The 23443-nt window shown below is 39.6% G+C and overlaps 1 protein-coding gene and 1 pseudogene across 1 annotated transcript in view; one reads left to right on the forward strand and one right to left on the reverse strand.

Moving 5' to 3' along the window:
• Itga4 (integrin subunit alpha 4) overlaps window positions 1-386 on the reverse strand; it is a 76343-nt gene extending 75957 nt beyond the window's left edge. Inside the window, exon 1 of the mRNA XM_010636805.2 lies at window positions 262-386. Coding sequence (XP_010635107.1) covers window positions 262-386 — 125 coding nt within the window. The remainder of the gene's footprint in view (window positions 1-261) is intronic.
• Window positions 387-719: 333 nt separating this feature from the next.
• On the forward strand, window positions 720-14033 carry LOC104870982 (annotated as a pseudogene).
• Window positions 14034-23443: the final 9410 nt, after the last annotated feature.

The following is a 23443-nucleotide window of genomic DNA, read 5'->3' on the forward strand; positions in this document are numbered from 1 at the left end:
GACCTGCAGGGGCCAGGGCCACCCCTTTCCCCCGGGCCCGACCGCGCACGCCCCCGTCGTGAGCGCGCCAGCCCCAGCCTCCAGCTGGGAGGGATGAAGTCCTGCAAGGGCTTTTCTTGATCAAGGGCTAGAGGTCCACGAATTAAAAACAAGAAGACGAAAAGCACCGCCTAGGGAACGCTCTGGTGGTGGCGGAGACGTTGTGTCTATTCCCTTCGAGCCCCACAGCCCTGACTCTTCGGTGCCGACTTCCTTCCCCACTGCACTTCCCCGTTCTGCCCCTGCCCGACCGCTCGCCAGAGTGGCGAAGCAGCGTCCTGGACCTCCGGGAAGCCGGTCAGCCCTGGGTGAATGCGGGCGGCGCCGGGATTCGCCTCGCTGGACATTGACAGTGTCTGTCCCCTTCTCGGACCCCTCCTCAACCACCAGTCAGCTGCCCTGGGACGCGCCTGCCGCCAGGGGTGTAGACGGAGTGTGAAAGGGCAGGGCGCAGTGAGCGTGGGAAGAGGCCTGGGGGCCCAGCAGGAACTTGAGGGGCTCCGACCCTCACCCTAAGGCAGCCCAGAAGAGCCCGGGCTTCTCTTTGAGCAACCACAGAGACCACCACAGGTGGTTACCCGCCGGTACTGGCAAGAGGGGCGGGTCCCTTCATTCATTATTGTACATGAAAAACCAAATGAAGGAAGACAAGAGCCATGCAGTAGAGCTCCTAGTAAGTCCTAGCGCGGACACACGTGAGAGCCCCTGCTCTCCGATACTTGCGATACTTGCTCTTGCTGACAGCAACTTCGGGTACCAGGACCGAGGAGGTAGGAGTGCCACATGCCTTCGGGAAGATTTCAGTCACAAGGTAGCTAGGGAAAGCTCCGGTGCGTTCCGGACACTTACAGAAAGATTTGAAGGACAAGTGAGTTGGGTCAGGGGAAGCATTTTGAGGGGAGAGCGGTGGGCGGGCTCTGGAAGGGCAGGGAGAGGTTGCCAGGCTGGGCAGTTGGCGCAGCACACAGGCGGCTGTGGTGTGGGCCTGGCCAGGGAAGTGCGGACCCATCCTGGCTTTTTGAGGGCAAAGGAGAGGCTTTACACTTTAGTTCCCTCTCATAGGAAGCAGTCCCGAGGTTTGTCTCGGTCTGCTACAGGTTTCCGGAGTGTGAATTCCGACCTGAGTGTGGAAAACCTTATTGTGGAGGTTTCTTCAGTAAAGGGCAGAGAGCAAGGTGATGACGTAAGCGGCAGTGGCAGAAGGACAGAGGGGACATAGGCTGCAGAGCTGAGAGACCGCTCAGACATGAATGGGAGCCAAAGTCAGGGTGATGTTGGTGTTTGGGGCATGGCAATGGGGTGTGTGGTGGTCCTAATGAAGAGCAACCCGCCCCCCTGGAAGAATGGGAGAGTGTGTGTGTGTGTGTGTGTGTGTGTGTGTGTGTGTGTGATTTCCTTAATAGATCTACAGTCACCGGGTCCAGGCACTGGTAAAGCTAGGTACTGATCTGAACCCTTGCCTCATTCTCTCTGTCCTTTCACCAAATCTTAGTCACTCAACACAGTTCTTTCCATAGCACAGAAAGTTAAGCTAGGTACTGATCTGAACCCTTGCCTCATTCTCTCTGTCCTTTCACCAAATCTTAGTCACTCAACACAGTTCTTTCCATAGCACAGTCAAAGTGAGCAGCAGTCAGGCTAAGCAGTTCAAGAAGGATCTGAGAGAGCACTAATAGGGCCATGGAGAGGAACCCAGAGAGGTTGCCTAGCAAAATCATTTAGCCACAGAGTGGTTGCTAGAAAGGCTATGGTTTCTATGGCTATGGTTATGGTTGTGGTCACTACCTTTACAGAAATAGCCACTTAGTATTTCTTCACATGCTATGTTAGCTCCAAGTTTCCATCACTCAGGGCTTAGAAATCAGCCCCCTTTTCCTCACCAATAAAAGATATTTGATACTTCTTTGGCAAAACCTGAAAATATTGATCTCTCTCTGATCGAGCTTTTGTTGGCAAGTATGAAAATCAGGTGGAGAAGAGGGGATGAAATGCCTTATGACAATCATCACTCTCAATTGGGCTTAATTCTTGAGCCATTCGATCATTAATATGTGTTAATGCCCGCTCAGGGCCAGGACCTGCACTGACTCAAGAGCAGTAGACAAAATGCAAGGGGTCCTCGCAAGACGTCTTCCTCTGTAGAGAGGATACTAATGAACTCACACACTTGTCAGTTGTTATGAAGAGGAAGCCTTTCTTCTTCTTAAAGACTTTCTTGAAATGATGCCACTACCCTATTTGAAGCCCCCCCACACACCTCCTTCTTGTTTGGCATTCTAAATCTCCTTTTCCTCTGTGGTCAATGCTGGAAAGCCCCTGCATTGTATTCCAGACCCTCCATCCTCCATTCAGCCTCTTTCTTTAGATCTTTTTCCCATGTTTTTAAATGTCATCTAAATATCCTGAGTCCCTATTCCTTGTCTCCAGCCTGAACCTTTCCAAGTCTAAAGATTCTGCTGCCTGCTGGGCATCCCTGCTTGGCTCTCTGGTGGTCACTGTGTCACGGGCCTGGAACTGATTTCTCCTTCAGACAGACCAGTGCTCCATCTGCCCAGTTTTTTAGGATGGAAAATTGGAAAGTAATCCTTGATTCCTCTTATCTGAACCCATAACCACTAAGTCCTAGCAATTTCACCAATAAAATATATCTCAAACCCATCTATTTTTTTTTCCTCCAAGAACTCTGACTCCTGGAGTGCTATCTGCAGACTCAGTTGCTACACTTCAAAAGCACCCATCTTCCTTTTATCTGCTTCTACGTGGCTATGACCCCTTCTCAGGATGCCATAAACTCACCAGGACAATTTAATAATCTGCTGCCTGGTCTCCATGCACCTCCACCTCAGCAAATTTCTACACAGAAGCTAAAGTGAATGTTTAAAATTCTAAGACAACCCTACATCCACTTCCTTGCTCAAATTCTTCAAATGATTTCCCATTATTCTTTTAGTATGGATCACATTTAACATGGTCCAAAATAGCCTTCTGACCCGGCCTCCTACACTCCTGGCTTCCTCTCCCTGGGCCACACCTGCCTTCATCCCCTTAGAAGTGCATCCAACCCTTTTCATCCTCAAGATTTGCAGTGGTCTCCCTGCTTGGACACAGCCTCTTTCCCTGCTTTCCATTTCAGTTTAATGATCCCACTTCCAGATGATTTTCTGTCCATCTAGTTTTAAATATGTTCACCATATTATTCTCTCAGTGACACTCCTGGTTATTTCCTTCAGAAATCTCACAATTTTCATCAGACACTTTAAAAAAATTTTAAAGTATGTTTTCCTCCCTAGAATGTGAAAGCAGAAAATGTTTTGTGTGAATGTTGTTTACCAACTAGTCTCTAGCACCTCATATGCTGAGAGGTAAGTGGTTGGTGCTCACTTAGGTGTTTTGGGGAATATCCCTTCCATAATTCATGCTTTTTACATCATTAATATCACAAATTGAGGTAAATCTTGATGTTTATATTCATTCACTGATCTGATAAACAATATGCTGAGTCCTTTGGGAGATGCAAGGACGTACAAAGAGTGGCCCCTAATCTTAAGCAGTTTATAACTGAAAAAGAAAATATACATTTTGGAGAACAATATAATATGATCAAATGTGTTTGGCATGTAAAATGAGCAGAGAAGTGGCAGCTGATGGCTAACAGATTGGTATAGGCATAAAGGAAAGTTCTTGGATGTAAACTTAGGTAGAAGGTAGAGCAAGGAAGTGAAAAAACTCAAAGCACACATCATGGGAAGCCAGCATAATGGCAAGTGCAAGTAATGGGGAGAAGAGGGACATGACCGGCACATCCCACTGATGCCATGAAAATCGGGCAAAGCAAAAGCACAAGGAAGGGTCAGACCAAGGTACAGGGCCAGAGCATCTTTTTGGAGCATGCTTAATGTTAGCTGAGTCCTACAGAGAAGTCTGAGATATTGGGAAAATTCCTGTAGCTGTGTCTAGCATGTAGCGCTCTATTTTTTAAAAACCTTTTCTTTATTAGATGTTTTTAAATTACTGTGTAAAATAATTAGGAATACACAAAGAAAAAATTCTATAATCTCTCTGCCTTTCTTTAGCCTTCTTCAAAAATACCCCTCCCCACAAGTTACTGCCTACATCAAAGTCTCCATTTCTAAGGGGATCCAGACTAAAACAATAGATGATCCCCCCAATAATGATGTTCCCAAAAAAGAAGCAAAAAATTACTTATCCTGACAATACCATTAGGCACTGTTCCTGTCTCTACTTGCTTGCATTTATTCATTTGCTCTTTCAGCAAGTTTACTGAACATGTATTGTGTGTCGCTGATAGATGAGAACATGGTGGAAAGAGTTGGAATCTTCCTGTGCTTTAGATGTATATTCTAATAGGGCAAAATCCAACCATAAATAATAACTAAATATTTCCTCTTTTTAATTCTTGTCACTTTTCAGTACCTTAGCATATACAAGCAGATGATTTTTCCTATACACACTATCCCTACATTGTTTTCCTTCTGAGACTCTTAGTAGAGCGGCTCCTCCCCTGACTCATTCAACCTTGTTTAACTAAATTTCTTATTTAGGGCTTAACAATCAAGCTTGGGCTTGGCCTCAAGCTCACTTTTTTTCCCACTAAGTTTATTGGTACTTTTTAGGTATACAGTACAGTTACACTCATTACTGGGATCTTGTACCTTACATGACAGATCTTGGTTCTTATTTTTCCCCCATACTCCCGCCCTCCCTTCAGCCCCTCCATCCCTCTCTATTTACAAAGACTTTGTTTCCATTTTTTCCTTTTCTCATACTTTTTCTTTTCCCTTCTTTTCTTTCCCCTACCCTTCCCACTTCCCCTACACCTTTAGCCCTTTTCTTCCTATTTCACATTACCACTTATACAATTTGAACTTTATTCACACTTTGAAAAACTGAAAAGCTCACTTTCTATTACCTCTACACAGTCTGTTTCCCCTCCCCTCTTCCTTAATTTGGTAACTGACCTGCCATTCAGTCTAACTAAACCAGTTAGGTGTCAGTGTTATGCAGGATGGGACTTAACAGAACTTCAACAGATGGAGAGGTTCTTTCCCACTGGGATGGTCAAGGCAACTTTTCTGTAGTACAAAGGTAATTTTGATAGATTTCCCTTTTTACCATCTTCCCAAAACTCCAAAAACTACTGATACTTTATAACTTCTTAAACCAAGTCAATATCATACTTCAGTTAAGAAGCAGAAACAATTGCTCCTCTTGTTACAATGTATAAAAGACCTCTTCTCTGGCATCCCACTCTCCAGAGCACATAGCTACTATGTGACAACATTTTATCTCATAAGTAATCTGAGCCTGAAGATTGAATTTATGCACTGAAATGATTTAACAACTGGTCCATGCATCATTTCAAAGTTTCAGGAGACACAGAGTTTTCTGCATCAGTCTCTCTCTTTTTCCAAAGGTTAGGATCCATGGAAACATGCCATGATGCAGTGTCTCAAGTCTCTTGTCTGCATGACCTCTTCTTAACAAAGAAACAAACAAACAAAACAGCCTTCCCAGGCATTTTGGAAAACAATATGGTGAAAAAGTGTTAAGTTGGTTTCATTTATGTATGTCCCAAGCACTTTAAAGACACAAAAGGCATAAAAGCTATGTCCTTGCTCTTGAGTAGCTCTCAAAATAGCTAGAGTAGCAGCACATACTGAAAGCAGAAAGCAATTTCAAAGTCACTTCAAAAATATTGTGAATATTGCACACATTATACAATAGCAATGTTTTGAAGAAGCAACTTATTTAATCCCAAATCTATCCATCTTTCTTTCATTCTTTCTCTTCCCTCTCCCTTTTTCTCCTCCCCCATTCTCCCCGCTTACCCTCCCTTTGATCCCTCCTGCTCTCTCTTTTCTTCTCCTCCTCTCCCTCTCCCACTTTCTCTCCAGACCAAATTGGAATAACATAGATATTGGTCTTTGTTGATAAGATAAAGAGATAAACCACGAAAGGAATAATGTAAACAATGGCATGAGGTTGGGATTTGTAAGGGCAATAGTGGGAAATTAGGAGAAATAATTTCATGAACTACTATTCCGTGAGCCATTCAGAGTCTACTGAAGCTTTGGGAACATAATTAAAATTTATGTTAGTAAAATACATTGTGTATTATTATAAGGACAAAAATAGTATCAGCTTTATCTCATATCTGAGCCTTGGAAGAACAGAAGAACTTGGATGTTCTATTCTTGGTGACACTGAAAATCAGCTTTGTTTATAATAGTTGCATAGTATATTAACACAGTAAAGTAAATTTCCTCTATTTACAGAAGCTGGAAGAACTATTTTGATTTTAAATCTCTGTGTTACTTAGAAGGCACTTGTTAGAATTATGGATAACTGTCAAAAAATATTTCAGGCCCATTTTCTTAACAACATGTTGTAAATACCAGTTTGACACACAATCATATAACAATTCTTGGGATTTTTTTCATGATTTACACAAAAATTTTCAGGCTTACTTAAAGCCAATTTTAGAAACTAAACAGTCATTTGGGAGACTTCAATTTCCTGCTATGGAACTGTCCTTATATTATTCTATCTTTCTTGTGATTAAAAAGAAATATTTCAATTAGATTGTCAGTAAAGTTATATCCATTTACAAAAGATTAATTTTAGTTCCCATAGACAGTAGAAAAATCCTGTTCTTTCAGTCCTTGAAATAGGAACCGGGAAATCATAATTCAATACACTTACAGAAGAAGAAGGGCATTTAGTTGCTAACTCTATTCAAAAAGACAAAGCAATGCAACAGTAGGAAGAGAGATAGGTACCAGGAATGGCGACACCTAGATCTCTGGATATCGATATTGATATAATCATCTGTCTAGGTATCTATCTATCTCATGGACATCACGGAAAAGTTTAACTTACCTTTCTGGGATTGTTGGCTAACACTCTATTACAGTGCCTTACTATGGCCTTTCCCAGGACTCATTTCCCTTTGTGCTTGAACATTTTTGGCTGTCTGGTCAATGACCAAAAGATAAATTGTGGCAATTTAAAATATATATTAAAAAAATTAAAATTAAAATATATATTACCACCAGCCACAGAGAAGTCACTATGAAGTTATTAACAGTAAGGCTTGAGAGCCAAGGGGCATTATATGGCCCAAAAGGAAATGATGTCTCATGTACCATGGCAGCCAAGACTACATTAAAAAAAAAGTAGGGACATGAATTTCATTTTAGGTTTAATCTGGAAGTTGCTTTCTTCATAAGTAAGTAATCCATAATATCAGTGCTGTAAAACTGAGAGATACAATCGTCAAAACACACCTAGACTAATTATGCACAGTTACAACTTAGGTACAGGAAAAACCCTAAAAGAAAGTGAATATCCCTGAAGCAACAAAGACTTGGTTAAAGATTATATTGAAGCATAATTAGGGGACATCGACCCATTCATTAACGAAGAGTGGGTTCTGAGTAGGTGTGCCTGGAAAGACTGAGCCGTCTCTGTGTTTATGGTCAACCACAGGAAGTATCATTCCAGCTCCCATTAATGTAAAGTGAATACAAAATGCAGGGGGCATGGAGTGAAAGGATGTGCAGAATCCAGGTCAAGAAAGTAGATAAAGAGCAACACTGACCACACTAGCAGCTGACTAAAAATTCACAGATAATTCTGGGGCAAGGGGAGTCACAATTAATATCAGAAGTCTTCAGCCTAATTGACTTTACTAACAATAGAAGTCCCATTTTTTATACTGCTTTGTGAGTTTAGTCAATTTTAGTCGATGTTTTTCTTGCCAGTATGAAATACTAACATGCCAGCTTTAATTATATATAGATGTCGCCTAGAATCATCTCAGATAACAATTGCATTGCACTGAAGGCTCTGCTACCCAGAATGCAAATCAGTTGAAGAATAGGTAATGATGTTTCTGCAAGGCTCATTCCTCATTGCTTATATAAACTGCAGTTTACAGATTTATATACACTAACTTCATTGATCCTTAAGGAAAAAGTTAAGTAGAATCACTTATTTCATTTAAAGATGAGACAATGGCTTCCAAAATGTTAATGGGTTTGTCAAGCCCAGTGACTACCTCCCAGACTCCCTCACAATGGTTTACAAACAAGAGGAGATTCCCCTGTCTAGATAAGGCCAAAGTAGGAAGAGCACTTTAACTGAGACTTTATCAAGTCTCAGTTAAAGAAACTAAGATTAATCTATTCAACCAAAGAGCAGAAGTTCAGGAAACAGGGGGAAACCAATCCAACAAGGGCAGGTCCAAATGTTCCTGGGCAATTTTAACCAGAGCTGAGCAGTCTATGGTGTGCTGTAACTGGCTTTGGGTTCTTAAAGATGTGGGGATTTCTGGGGGGAAAGTGTCACAGTGTTTATAAGTGATTAAAATGGGTCGAGTCTAGTTGCTATTGTTTATTGTATCTTTCCAAAATAACCCAGGAGCCACAAAGTCTGTGCATAGAGAAAAGAAGCTCAGTATCTGAAGCTGTCAGATACTCCAAGAAATCTTGTCTGTAAGAGTTGACAGAAGCTATGCATTGAATTTCCACCTTGGTTGACTTCTGTTTCACAATGTTTTCCTTGTAAATTAAGGAAGCTTTGGGAAATGAAACTGTTTTATCTATTGGGCAAGTCTCAGAAGCCATTCTCCCTAGCTTAGTACTTTTCATGTGTATAAAGGTAAAATACTGGCAAATGGCACCAAAGGAATGAAATTAGACAGAATGGCTCTCTAGATCAAGTAAATCATGTTTTAATAATGAGACTTTTTATTAAGAATAATTCCTGGACCACCTAAATGACTCATTTTATAAACATAGAAGTAAACGTTTCAACGTTTATTCAGAATGTTTTCAGGCTCTTCACACTGGAGACAAAATTGCCCTCTCTACACTTTGAACAATAATGAGAAGTGGGTGTGTTATACTTTAATCAAATTCAGTAAGTTAATATTGTAATGGCTGAATGTTAAGGCTTTAGCAACCATAAATCACTCCTCAGGGCCAACATATCTGGGCTTGCTACAAAGCCAGGGCCCCTACAGTGGGCAAGGTAGGGTCGGGTGACAACCATCTGAAACTAATCCCACCACTCTGTTCCAGCTGTCACTTCTACATTTTATTTAAATGGAAAAGTCACCCGGTGGCTTTTGGCTCTTAAGTGATTTGGGAAGTATCTATAAATTTTTATGAAACTCAATTCAGTTTCCAACTAGCAATAGTTCAGAGAATGAGCAAAAAAATGCTCTCATAGCTCCAATGAAAACATTTTCATTGAATCAAATGAAATTTTAGTGGCTTAACCAAAATGAATACTTGTTTATGGCATTGATGCCAAAGGGCATTTTTGCAACTTTGAGTTCCTTAAGATGTTGATAAAATAAAAACCAGAGAGCAGAATGGAGGTAGGGGCAGGATTAAACTTTCCCTGCTGCCCTCATAACAGGCTCCTTTACTAAACCGGGCTATCAATAGAACTAGACATTTTTTGAAGTCAAGAGAACCGTTGTCAGCAAAATAATCTCTCAGACTTCATCTTATTTGATAATCTTTCACAGACAGAAATTCCAAATGGAATTTGACTCTGAAGTAGAGGAATTCTCTAATTTTCACAAAAAAGAACTCGGTCAAAAGAGGCAGGAGATACATACTGGCTGAGGATATTATTTGAAGTGAGAGGAGAGTCTGACTTGTACACAACATCAAAAGGTCTCCTGCATAGGAATTGAACTGGCGGGAAACGCTTGTCTAAGGGTTAGACTTGCTCTTTTATGTCTCCATTTCTGTAACTCAGATGTCTTTTAAGAGATAAAATCTGCCCATTCTTGGAATCTTCCAGACCTCTTGCCAGCGCCAACATGGTGAGGACTCTGATCTTTCAGACTTGCTCATCATAGCAGGAACGGAAGCACCCCTTCTCCTAGGCTGTGAGTGCTCTTTAGTCTACCAGAAGTATTTGACTTTTAAACTGACTTTGTCCTGATAAATTCTAGGCATCCACTAGTAAACTACAGATAAGGTCCTTTTTCTTTTAATTCATTCCATTCCTATATGGTTTTTCTTCGACAGCTACTTTATGGCAAGTACTATGTTGAGTACTATAAACACAAACATGAATAAGATAGCACTCTACACTCAAGAAAATTAAAACATGTGCATAGGAGACTGACATAAAACAAATGAAATGCTATGTTAAAAAAATGTAGTATTTCATGCAACAACAAGGACAGCACTGGTGAATTACAACAGTTAGAAAAAGTTTTATCTAGTGGGGAGAAACCTAAACTGAACCTCTCAGAGCGGACATGTGGACATGTGCTTACCAGGCAGAGGGACAGAGTGCTGGGAGGGCCCGGAGTGTTCAGAAAGCTTTATGTATTTAGCATAGATTGGAGAAGGGAGAGGAATACAGAAGAAGTGGGTAGAGTTTAGATCATGAAAAAGAAGCCCACCAAACTAATACATATGAATTTTTATTGCAGTCTGAAAAAAATCATATGCTGTATAATAACACACCTGAATAGACAGAGAAAATTAGTAATCTAATTAAATGACTGATGATGCACTACTCCAGGAGAAAAATGCCAAGAGCCCAAACTGAATGTTTCCTAAAGGGCTAAGGGGAAAATGAAGGGTGGGGGCAAGAGAGTAATTGAGCACAGCATCCACAGATCTTGAGTAATCGAGCAATGCCATTCATTATGATAAGATGAAAGGAGAGGAGCACATCTCAATGGGAAAATAAATTAGGGTGGGTTCTCATAGGCAGGCACGGCATGTAAGTGTGCTCCAGAGGGACTCTTGTCCTAAAGATATTACATCAGGAGCATCATTAACTAATAGAAGGATGACAGCAAGCAAGTCGAGAAGAGAAGTTATAGAAAGGATTTTGGAAGATATCAAAGTCTTGGATCAAGTAGAGAAAAAAGCAACTTATAATTAGATGTATGAAGGAGTCATAAGCAATAAGAGAACCAGGAAATATCTCAGCAGACCAAGATTAGAGCAGAAAGAAGAAAGTAGCCTACATGTGAGATGTGATGGTAGGCCAAGCCAAATGGGGATTCCTTGGAGAAATGTGATTCATAAGGCTCTATGTGTGTGTGGGAGGGTGAGAAAATGGGCCTCAGGTTGACCTAAATGAGTGCCCTGCAAATTCATCACATCGCGTGCTTATGCTCAGCACTGAGACTGAAAACCAGGCCTCGAAAGGAAGCCTCCTCCCCTTGAAGGTGAGTTTTTCTGCATAGCTGGTTTTCTCATTTTCTTACTCATGCCTTTCTGCCAGCAAAAACAGTCAGTATGTCTCATCTTCTCTTTTTCTCCTATTAAAACAAGATACCAATCCCTCCTTCAAATCTCTACATCTTTGGCCCTAACCTAGTTCCCTTTCTCCTTAACCTAAAAGACAACTGACTGAACAGCTTCACTGTCCTAAATCACTGGTATTTCAGTCTATTTTTTTTAACTTTAGAAGCAAATGATTCTTTAAAGGAGGTAATGGGTATGTGCATCTTAACACTTGGAAACCTCAGTGGAGACTGTAGTGATAATAAGAGGTATTGAAAAAGGCAGAGAGGGTCCACTGAGCATGGGAAAGCCAAGTCTCAGGCTTAGGAGGGAAAGAATGAGGGCACCCCAGGGTGCGGTAGTTTCTCAGTATTGCACATCAGGTTCTGTTCTCAGATACCAAATCTTCCTTATTTCATTGCCCCTGTGTTGTGGGGTGGTGGGACTGAGCAATCAGCATGCCGCTGTGCTGTTGCATTTCAGACAAGTGGATAGAGAAGGTGAAGCTTAGAGAACATCAGGTCTTGAATTTTATCTGAGTTCTTGCCATTCACATAATCTAGTGATGTGTTTGAGAGTAGATTGAGTTTGGGGCTTTCTTAGGGATTTTGGAGAAACTTGGTTCAGAATGTAGGTCATAAACGTTTCAAAGGAACCTGTGGAGTGGAGCTCTTATTCTTGGGCATGCTGTGGCCAAAGTTCTGGCTGTTTGCCTTTCACTGCTTGGTGAGGTTGGAGCAAAGGCGCCCCTGATGTCATGAGGGATGGAGACCGAGAGCACATACATACACATGCAGTGAGCTTTGTAATTGCGGCCCTCACTAAAGAGAGAAAAAAATAGGTAAATTGGGAAATGAATGATCTGTTCAATATTTGTTTGTAAGATTTGCACAAAATATGATATTATATTTTTCCCTCTCCGCAATAGTTTTGGTTAGTTGTAGATCACAAACTTTATGTAGATACACAGTGAAGGAAGAGAGCTGAAAAACCTACTGCTGGTGTTTCAGGAACACTCATTCATCTGCCCGGGTAGGGACACAGCAATCCTCAATGCTAGCAAAACACCCAGAGAATGTCTTCTAAAATAATGCTTCTAAAACCTTAAGGTGCTCAGGAATCATTTGGAGATCTTATTAAAATGAAAACTGTGAATTGATTCGGTAGGTCTGGGGTGGGGCGCGAGATTCTGCATTTCTAACAAGTTCCCAGGTGATGCCAGAATAGTACAGTTTTAAAACGCAGTAATGCTCTAATTTGAGTGTCATTATACAGTTATCCAGTAAGGTATAAAGTCTACAGTAAGAGATGTGAGTAAAAAAAATCTGAACTAAGCAGTGAAGTCTAAATCAGTTTTTCCTGCCAACGTCTTGTGGTTGAGAAATTAAATTAGACTATATAATGAAAATCTATTTTGACATTTAGTTATAAGCCATATTAATCCTTTTTATGATGAGATAAAATTTCACAGCATGCTATCTTTTACTACCAGAATCAATGGATTGCAGTTAGAAATTCTGTCTCTGTCTAGAAATTTTCATGGCAGAATTTCAGTAAAGTTTCAGGTTTTTAAATTAAATTACCTTAGAGTAGTGCGGCCGGCGGGCAGCTATGACGCGGCCTGCGAGTGTCCATGAAGGCAGAGGCCCCGATGGGTCCGGCTCTGGGCTTCTGTCCCCCCAGGTGGAGTCCGGCTTGGAGCAAGGTGAGCCTGCGCCCATGGACGTGGAAGAGAGCGAGATAGAGATCGTGCCAGCGCGGCGCTCCCTAAAGGAACTGATCCCGGACACAAGCAGCAGATGTGAAAACAAAGCTGGCAGCTTCATGCAATTGAAAAGAAAGAACAGCGAGCCAAGTGCTTCCATTTTCCATCAGAAGTAAATCTTGATCAGAGAAATGTAGCCTTGGATCGAGACATGATGAAGAAAGCAATTCCCAAAGTGAGACTGGAGACAATCTATACTTGTGGAGTAGACGAGACGAGTGCTCAGGATATCATTTCCTGTTTTAAAGAATATCCTCCAGCTCATATTGAATGGTTGGATGATACCTCTGTAATGTCGTTTGGCTGGATGAAATGACACCGTACAAGCCCTTATCAATATGAGCTCTCTGCCAGCCCAGCATAAGATAAGAAGCAGGGATGTCACTGAAGACAAGTCAACTGAGAAAAGTAAAAAGGACAAGCAGGAAGATAGTTATGATGATGAGGCCCAAGAAGGAGAAGTTGAAGATGAGAACCCCAGTGACGTAGAGTTGGACACATTATCTCAAGTAGAAGAAGAGTCTCTGTTAAGAAATGATCTTCGTCCAGCTAACAAACTTGCTAAAGGAAATAGATTATTCATGAGATTTGCTACGAAAGATGACAAAAAGGAACTTGGAGCAGCCAGAAGAAGTCAGTATTACATGAAATATGGGAATCCAAATTATGGAGGCATGAAAGGAACTCTTAGCAATTCTTGGAAGCGAAAGTAGCATTCCTGTCACATTCCACGGGATGAGATTAAGGAGAGAGCCCTGATTGGGGATGACGTTGGCTTGACGTCATATAAGCACCGACATTCTGGTAGTTGCCTGCTCAGCTCTTGGGTAGACACATGTTTGGCTCTCGAAATCATATTTTTATTCTTAATGCAGGCTTTTAAGGTTCCAAACTTTATCATCCTCTCTTCCTTGTCCTTACCCTCTGCCAACATATAGGAAAGTAAGTCGAGTCACAATTAATTTTAAATTGCCCAAGCAAAGGACAAATGATTTTATTAAAGCTATTATAGCAACAAAGGCCAAATGTGACATAGGGCAAATTAAAAGAAAAGTTCTCTTGAAAACCTAATTTTTCTACTAATAACAACTGCATGTAAAACATTTTAATTATTTTACCAAATGGGCTGATTTTATTGTTCATTTTCTGATAATGAAAGATAGGCTGCTGTTTTGAATGCTTTAGTGTTTATTGTCTTGCACGTGAATGCCTCAGAAATGTGGGATATCATGACTATCCTGACTTGGATTTTTGTCTTTCGTGCATATAAAAGAATAATTTTCATTATATTTTACAAAGATAGGTCTTTATTTTGAATTTAATGTGTAGAATCTTCTACATGCTTTATAGAACTAGTCAAGTTAGCATACAAACAGAATAACATGTACACACAAATATCATTGGAATGGGGCAGGAAGAGATGAAGTCTATATATTTTTATTTAATGCATATGTACAGAATTGTATGTTTAAAATTTGTCTATTAATCCTATTACATAGTTACACTTTCAATTTCATTTATTTTAAGATGCTTTTGTCGTCTGTTCTCTATGTTCGTATTAACAAAATTAAAAAGCAAATGCCCATAATTCTAGCACCCTAATGAAATAACTGATTTCAACTTCTCATTTGTCTGCTTTCACAATAAATATTATACTTCTTATAATTATAATAAATAAATAAATAAATTACCTTTAAAAATACCACCCAAAGTGGGCTATTCGTAAAGAAATATTTTTTAGTTTTCTTCCTTCCTTCTTTCAAAGGGGAAGAGCAATGGGAGGAGGAGAAGGAAGGGGAGAAGGTAGCACTTTCCATTGTCACTCAAGTTCATGATAAATTTAATTAATAATAAAAGGAGAAAAATCAGAGACATGTTTTTCTAGTGGTTTCTTTACACGTACTTCAATTTTAGAAAGTCCTCTAATTCATGATCATGAATAAGATTTCAGAGAGTTCAAATCTTAGCATCAGGTGATCATTTTGGTAGAATGGGCTGATATTTTTCCTCCTAGAAGGTGTTTACCCTTCACTCTTTCCACGTTTGCAGCCTGCTGTGGGCTCTCTAAGCACCTCATGGATGTATCATGAGTTTCAAGAATACTGTTTGATTCTATAAAATCCAATCTTTTGCCCAGTATTACCCCTAATGCTGTTCTAAAGAATACTATTTCTATGAATTAGATTATTATTAGTTCCCAAATGGGAGTTATACCATCACATAAGTTTGGAAAAATTTAAGTACTTTAGTTCCCTCTTGACATCCATGAATCACATTAATATTTGAAAACTTCCAGAAAACCCTCTGCTGCAGTGTGCTGCTCACATTTATTTGTCCTCAGAGTCCATAGGGCACTCTTGTGGAATGTTTGCCTTCTTCTCTGTGCCTCAGCTTGGGCCAGGGTGTGTATGAGGGGTGACAGGTGGGAACGTCGCCAGAGGAAACACAGACAATGACTGGGCTTGGTGGCCACCTAGAGCCCGTGGAGCACTGTTGGCAAGGAAGGAAAGTAGGGATGGCTTCTGAAAAGGCAGCTCACAGTGCCCGCCAGAGATGCTTATGCAAAAGTATTTATCACTCTTGATGTTTTAAGCTGACTCAAGTCATCATCCTTTCTCATTTCTGCAAAAGCCTTTTTACTGTGGCTTCCATTCTTGGGCTCTTGCTGCCAGTCCTATACACGACTGCGGATGGTCCTCTAAAAGCGTAAATCAGCTCCCACTGTTCTAAACCACCTTCCATTTCACCCTTGTCATCGGTAAGAGCTCTGTGCATCCTCACCTCATTCTCTACTAGCTTCATTCCAGTCCTGCTTCTTTCCACTCCACCAAAATATCAAGGTTTGTAAAAAAAATCTTATATTCTTAGCACTTTCTATTTTATGCCTAGAAGGGTTTTTGTTTTTTTTTTTTTTCAGATTTTCACACAACTTTCTCTCTCTTCCTGCGAATTCAGGGGCAACTTCTTTGAATCTATAAGCTGCTTTTTCTTATATACATATTGTCACACATTTAAATATTTGCTACTGTTTCCACCAACATATGAAAGCATAAGTTGATCTTGTCTCTGCTTAGTATTTAGATTCTCACATTGTAAATATCCAAATATTTGCGGAAGAAAGGAATGAAATCTTTCAAGTAAAAAGAGAAGCCCACCACCATTCATTAAAAGAGGAGGTCGTGTGTTGCTCCTAAAGAAAATTGGAGTAGGAGTCATTCAGAATGAAACTAAACAGCTAAGACTTCACTGATATCTTTGATCTCATATGAATTGAAGGATGAGGCCTAATTCACTGAATATTAGCCGCCCCCCCGAAAAAATTGAAAAGAGTTCAAGTCCATTTGGACCTCCAGCTTCTGTAACACTCACATGCTACATGATGGAATTAGAGATTATTTTTCTCATCAATACCAAAGAGAGTACCGTATAAAGGTTTAGGAACAAGAGACTGATTCTTAAAGAAATCAGAGATTGACATGAACAAAGATGAACCACTCAATTGTACAGAGTCTAAAATGGCTTTCAGGTACTTGTTCTGAATTCTAGTTTTCACATTCTTGAAAAATTAATCCTTACCCTAACATTTAAAAACAGGATGCGTAAGGACCTGAGTTTTATACACAGTACCAATAAATAAATACAGGATGAATAGAGTAAAATAGTATACTAAAGCTTTTGTCATAGTTCCAACACTGATTTGTGAAATTTTAGTGACAATTCTATATGAATGTGAGGATGTGTGACACAAAATGTCTTATTATTAAAAGCAAAGTTCTGTAAAGCCTTGCTTTAGCCTATCACCTCATTTTGGAATCAGGATTGTTCCTCATGGATGCCTACCTACCAGCACTTTAGTCTCATTGAAGGGAGCCTCTTGACTCCACCTTTGGGGTCCTTCCAGGTCAAGGAATTGTGAACCAGGAATTTATATACTTGGGAGCCAGGGCCAAGACCCTCCATCAGCAAAATTTTTGAATTTTATCTGACTTGATTAAAAAAAAAAATCCTTCAATCCCAACACTGTTCCAGAATACATAAGAATAATACCTGATATATGGAAATGTCATAGTGAAACCCATTCATTTATACATTATGCATTACTAATTCTAACAAAATAGAAGCCACCATTTTGAAATTTGTGTATATCATTGCCATGAATGTTTTTAGACCTTTATTCAATGTGTATGAATCTGTACACAATAGATACTATACTACTTGTTTGATTTTTTTTACATAAATAGTATCATGTGGTATAGGTTTTTATACTCTGCTTATTTTTTATCACATATTGTTCTTGAGATTTAGCCATATTGATTTGGCATATTGATTTAATTCATTCATATTAATAAAAGATTTTATTTACTCTTCTACTTAAAAAGAATAATGCCTTGGAAGAAAAAAATGCCCCTATAACATAAATTTGTCCATGGTTACTAAATTTAACATAAGGATCAAACATGTACCCCTCTAGTTTTATATTTCTGTAATAATAGACAACCTTCGGCTGTAATTTCTCAAAATACTATACAGATCCTTCCTGGGAAAGCATTAATATATAATTTAACAGCTTAGAGGATAGATTATTACAATAAAATTTTATACTACTCAGTTACATACACTGCAGAATTTGCTATGGGTTATCTTTGGGGGAAGAAGTTAGGAAATAGTTTTTTATTCAAAATAAAACTGGATCTTATTTGCTAGAATTCAAATATCTTAGTGTAAAGTAACTTGGATACTATGTTTAGATTTTCATATACAGTACTGTTTATATTCCAGATGAGATTAGTTATAGCTAGATGCACTTATTCAATTGTTATACATACTACAATGTATAAAGCATTCTCCACCACACTTGAAAATATAAATCAAGGGAAAGGAAAAACTCCTGACCGATTGCCTTGGTTAGAAACACTAACACCACCACTTTATCTTCTGAACGATCATATCCAGGAGCTGAACTGATCACCCGCAGCACTGTCCTTATTCCACAGTGCAGGGAAAGCTGAGCACAAACATGATTGAACGAGGAGCAGATGAAAATACAGTGCTCTGAAAATGGTTTAACTTTGTTCTTCTTTTCAGAAATCAGTTCTCTGGGGAGACCCTGTAATCTCCTTAATTTACTTACTAGTGCCAACTTTGCCAAAGAAAGGTTAAAATATCAAATACTCAAATCTTAAGAATTGGTTACAATGAACTTATTCTAAAATCATGGACTTGGTATTGAATGGAAGGCTCATAACAGTATATTGTGAAGGTTTATACAACAGCTTACTTTTTAATGTACAGGAATATTATTGAAAAATGGTGTTCAAACAATCTGTAAGCTTTACACAATCCCTGAAAGTTCACCATAGCATAAAGCAGTCCTCATTAGACACTCAGTACCTCTAAGTAGAGAACGTATACAAAAAGTAAAAGGCCAAGGAAAATAAAGGCTATTTTCCAATATGAAAATTATAATCATTCCGATTGGGTCTAGGGTGCACTTTATCTTTGCACATTGCATTTGGAGGGGAAGGGCATGGGAGGAGGAGGGAAAGCAGCTTACAGAACAAATGAATGGTGCCCCACCCAGAACAGGGAAGTTCGCAAACCAGCTTGGTAGCTTGTCCTTTGATATGGAAACCACAAATTGCTGCTTCTTCTCAGAAAGCAAGATCTCTACACAGCAACCCCTGGGTCCTGCAGGGTTATAGGGCAAAGTCTTCTACTTCTTTTTCCAGACATCACTTTCCTTTCTAGTAAATTTGAATCACAGGTGGTTTTAAGTACTTTGTCCAGTTCTTTCCTTACAGAGCACCAAAGAGGTATTAGTAGGTTGCCTCCCATCTGGCAGGCATTAAACTGGTGAGGTTAGGGTAAGTAAGGAGGTGTATGGTTATGATTTCCAAAATGCAGAGTTTTTTCTTTCCCTAAAAAAACAAACAAAAAAAAAATCTTTCAGCTTGCCTTTGAACTTTGAGAGATAATATTCAGACTAGTATTTTCTCATTGTTTGCATGATGTGGACATGTATATACCCATGAGCTTAGCTGTGCATGCTAATTTTGTAGAAAATATCTTGTGGTCTCTTAAATTGATACACATAAATCAATTTATCCTCTTGAAAGTACCTGTATTATCTTAAATGATTTCGCATTGGACTGAGTCTCAACTATTCAACAGCTGGAGAAACATCCATCCATGATGAGCCCAAGGAAGAAGGAAGCAAAAAGCAATTTTCCATGGGAAGAATGGCTCAGTGTTGCCGCAAACGTATTTTAGTAAAAAGAAGGCACACTCCAGAAGAGTACCTGAAGGGAATTTATTTGAGGAACTATTTAAAGGTATGAGGTCAGGATTATTGGTATCAAGAAAGGGGCAGGGAAGCACCCAAGTCATCACTAGGTTGTAGGACAAGGTGAAGAAGGAGTTCCGGGTCCCAGAGAGGGCATGGAGAGAGCTCATGGAAGCCACACACAAGAGGCAGGACTGCTGGGGAACAAAAGGCTCACAGCCCATGGCCTGCCATGCAATAAAGTACCCCAGTACCCTACCATGCTACTCTCTGTCTGCCAGGGATCCCCAAAGGCCATGTTTCAACCAGAATCCAGAGGACGGGATGCATTTAAAGTATTTGCCGTTTAATTTGGGCGTGGTGGCGCACACCAGTAATCTGAGCACTCAGGAGGCTGAGGCAGGAGGATCGCTGTGAGTTCAAGACCAGACTGGGCTACATAGTGAGCTCCAGATCAGTCTCAACTACATAGTGAAACCCTATCTCAAAAAAACAAAAAAAAATAAATTTTTTAAAAAGTACCACAGTTTACCTTTTAACACCCAAAGGAGAATGGCCTAGAGAATGGGTCTGGAGGATCAAGACAGCCCAACCAACACACTTACACTTCCTAAAATCCAAACTTGAGATGCATCTACAAAAGAAAACTCACTGAAAGCCTCCAGAGAGCAGTTTTGGTTGTTTCTGAGAGGGTATTTGTGACTTAAAAAAACTGATCATCCCAATTTCTTCAAGAAGAGGGGCTGGACACCCCCATCTCTCAATGGAAGCCGGCCTCCTCACTTTCTTTTCCCTACCCATTTGCTGCGTGCACAAATGGGAGCCCGGCTGAGCAGATGCATCTTGGAGTAGACCAGCTGATTAGTGGTCAGAGGCAGAGTTGAGTCCTCTGTAGACCTAAGCATTGTGTTACCAGTTCCAAAGCTACTCTATCATTTCCTGGACTATGTCCTTCTCACATGACCAGAGCGTGGGGAAGAGAGAGGGGATAGTGTAGTTGGGGACAGTCCAGAGGGGATTGATCCTGATATCCTGAACTTACTTACGAAGGCAGCATCTTTACTGAAAAAGCGAATTCACATATCAGTGTAGTGTCATCCTTGGTAACATTTCTTACAGTTATTCTTTATAGGTGTCTCCCACTTATATATAGCTTCTGTTTAACACTGATAATGGTCTTGTGGTGTGTGTTTGTCACATCATATTAACTCCATTGTACAAATGAGGAAACTGAGTCATGCAGAGCTTACTGACACCCTCGCTCAAGTAACTCATAAGCCCTGGAGTCAGCTTTAATTCAGACATTCTAATTCTAAAAACAGTGCTAGTTCGAGTGCCACAGAGGAATGGAAAACACTGTATACCTAGCTAGATAATATTTTTCTATTAAGTCTTTGACATTCAGAGCCCCCTATTATTTCTGAGTCAAATAATGGAATTAGTAATGTCAATGACTGCCTAGCAGGCATGAGGCCCTGAGTTCAATCCCCCATATAAAATAATAATAATAATAATAATAATAATAATAATAATAATAATAATAATGTCAGTGAATTTGATACTGTTTAAAATAAGGTCACATAAAATAGCTGAAAGTGATTATTATTTTTTAAATGTCTATTAATATTAGAGAATATTCAGAATGCAATTACTTGCAAGTGGCATTTTTTTCTTACAAGGAAATTCATTTAAATAGTCACAAAATTATGAGGCAAAATGTATTTCAAGTCATCCAGCTTATTAGTTTCTAGAAGCGAAAGGTAAAATATTTCTAAAGCTGTTGGTTATATTTTAGATTAACTGATTAATAGCAAATGGCTTAACATAAACAGTTAATAACAGAAATCTTCTAGTTTTATGCCAAAAAATATGACAGTATTATGAAAAATACTGTCTGGCAATACCAATATTGGAAAAATCAATTAAAACAAAAACAGTGCTTGACTAGTAAATCAAAAATAAATGTGCTATGAAATAAAACCCAAATTTTGGCTGTCCTATGCGTGTACTCCTAAAAGAAATGTAACTTTCGATGGTTTTTAAAATGGGGATTTCTGCAACCTCATTGACGGGAGTCAACATTCCTGTCCCACTTTTAAAAGCAGAGCAGAGTTACCCACCTGTGTGAGTACAAAGATGTGGTCAGTAGTGCATTCAGCTACAAAGAAAGTCCTCTTTTGTGCTGACTGCTTAGGTCAGATGATTTCTCCTGCTTCTGAATTCACAGGATATGCCATGTGTAGTTTAGCAAAATGATTAAAAAGGATTAGCACATTTTTTTCATCTCAAAACAGAAGAAACTTAGTTTCCACTTTCATATTACTATGAAGCAGTAGAAAATTACTCTGTGGAATTTGAGTGGAGCTTTGCTTGTTTTTTTTTGTGGCACTGTAACTTGTTTGGAATTTGGTATCGTATGGATTGCTGTATTTCACATAAACAACCTTCTCAGAGATGTTGCCCTGTAAAAATTCTGGTAAAGATAATGCTCTGAAAGCTGTTCAAAAGATTAATCTCAGGCTCTAGAAAGACAGCAGGAGAATCACTTATTTATTCTCTGGCAGGTCATTGTGTCTGGAATTTCTTTCATCCAATAGGACCCTGGTTTATCCACATGCATCTTTGGCCAAGACAAAATTGCAACATACCCATGACATCTTTGCTTTGCTTGGACTCTTACCAGAGTGATGTAAACACCGTCACCAAGTACCATTCACTAAACCCGGTGTCGGAAAGGAGTTCTGCAGGACTGATATTTCCCACGAGGACAGGCGGGTCTTTGTTTCTTAAGAAGCTCTACTGAGGTATAATTTCCATGCCACAAACTCCACTCATTTTAAGTGTACAATAGGATAATTTTTGTAAATTTATGGTTATTTAACCATCACTACAGGCTGCTTTTAATCATCTTGCTCCATAAAGATACCTCAATTTTGAAATGTGCTGATCATAAATAAATGATTCTTATTTAAGAATACAATATAAAATATGATTATAAATGCTCTAATGTGGTTGTTATTTAATTTGTAGATTTTTTTGTTGTTGTTGTCAGAGCAATACCCAGATATTGGAGTATCACTGAGTTGATACATTTTACTTTTTAGGCAAAATGTGGTTGCTGTGAGTTTATTTTTTGTGGAGAAGGTTGAAATTCTACCTAAATTACTTTTACATTATATCAGAATTTGCTCAAGATGAGCAAGATTTTTCCTACAGCAAGGTGAAGGAAGTATTTTTAAATTCATATCTCTACAGATAATTTTACAAGCTGACTTTTAATCATTCTGCGAAATGAGATTGTTTCTCTGTATGACCACTGAAGAGCTATAGGACCTTGAATCTATTTAGATCAATTCTCGAGTCAAGAAGGACAAGATGAGCTACAGAACTGGGCCAACTGTTCCAAAGGTAATCGATAGATCAGCCTCAACATTGGAAATGCCACCCTTCCAAAGCAAGATCATCAATCCAAGCAAATTTTTTCAGGACAGGCAATTACTTCATGGAGGCCTGAATCTCATTTTAAAAACTCCTTCAGAGTTTCCGCATTTGCAACTAAACATTTCCGTCCTGTGTATACTAGTTTCCTAGCGTTCCCTGACAAATTACTCCGAACTAGACATTTATTCTCTCGCAGGTCTGGAGGCAAGGACTCCAAGTGTCAGCAGGGCCATGCTCTCACACTGGCACTGCATAAAATCCTCTTTATTTCTTCCTGGTCTCTGATCGCAGCTGCCAATCCCTGGCATCCCTCGACTCCCAGCTACGTTGCTCCTTTTCTGCCTCCACAGCACAGGGCGTTCGCCCTGCATCCACGACCTTAACTTCACCGCATCTGCAAAGACCTTTTTCAAGTAAAGTCCCATTTAGGGGGCAGGAAAGCCATCTGTCCTATGAGCGAAAACAAATGAAGCCACAACAGAGTGATCTTCCGGAATCTTTGTTCCATGAATGTGCCTTTTCTGTAAGGTCCCAAAACTTTCCAAGGAGTAATGCATCCCTCTGAGGGCATATATCCAGGATGAAATGGGATTCTTTTTTTTTTTTTTTGGTGCCAGGGATCGA

This window comes from Fukomys damarensis, unplaced genomic scaffold (genome assembly GCF_012274545.1).
Source record: "Fukomys damarensis isolate Sample0158 unplaced genomic scaffold, DMR_v1.0_HiC HiC_scaffold_26, whole genome shotgun sequence".
Taxonomy (NCBI): Eukaryota; Metazoa; Chordata; class Mammalia; order Rodentia; family Bathyergidae; genus Fukomys; species Fukomys damarensis.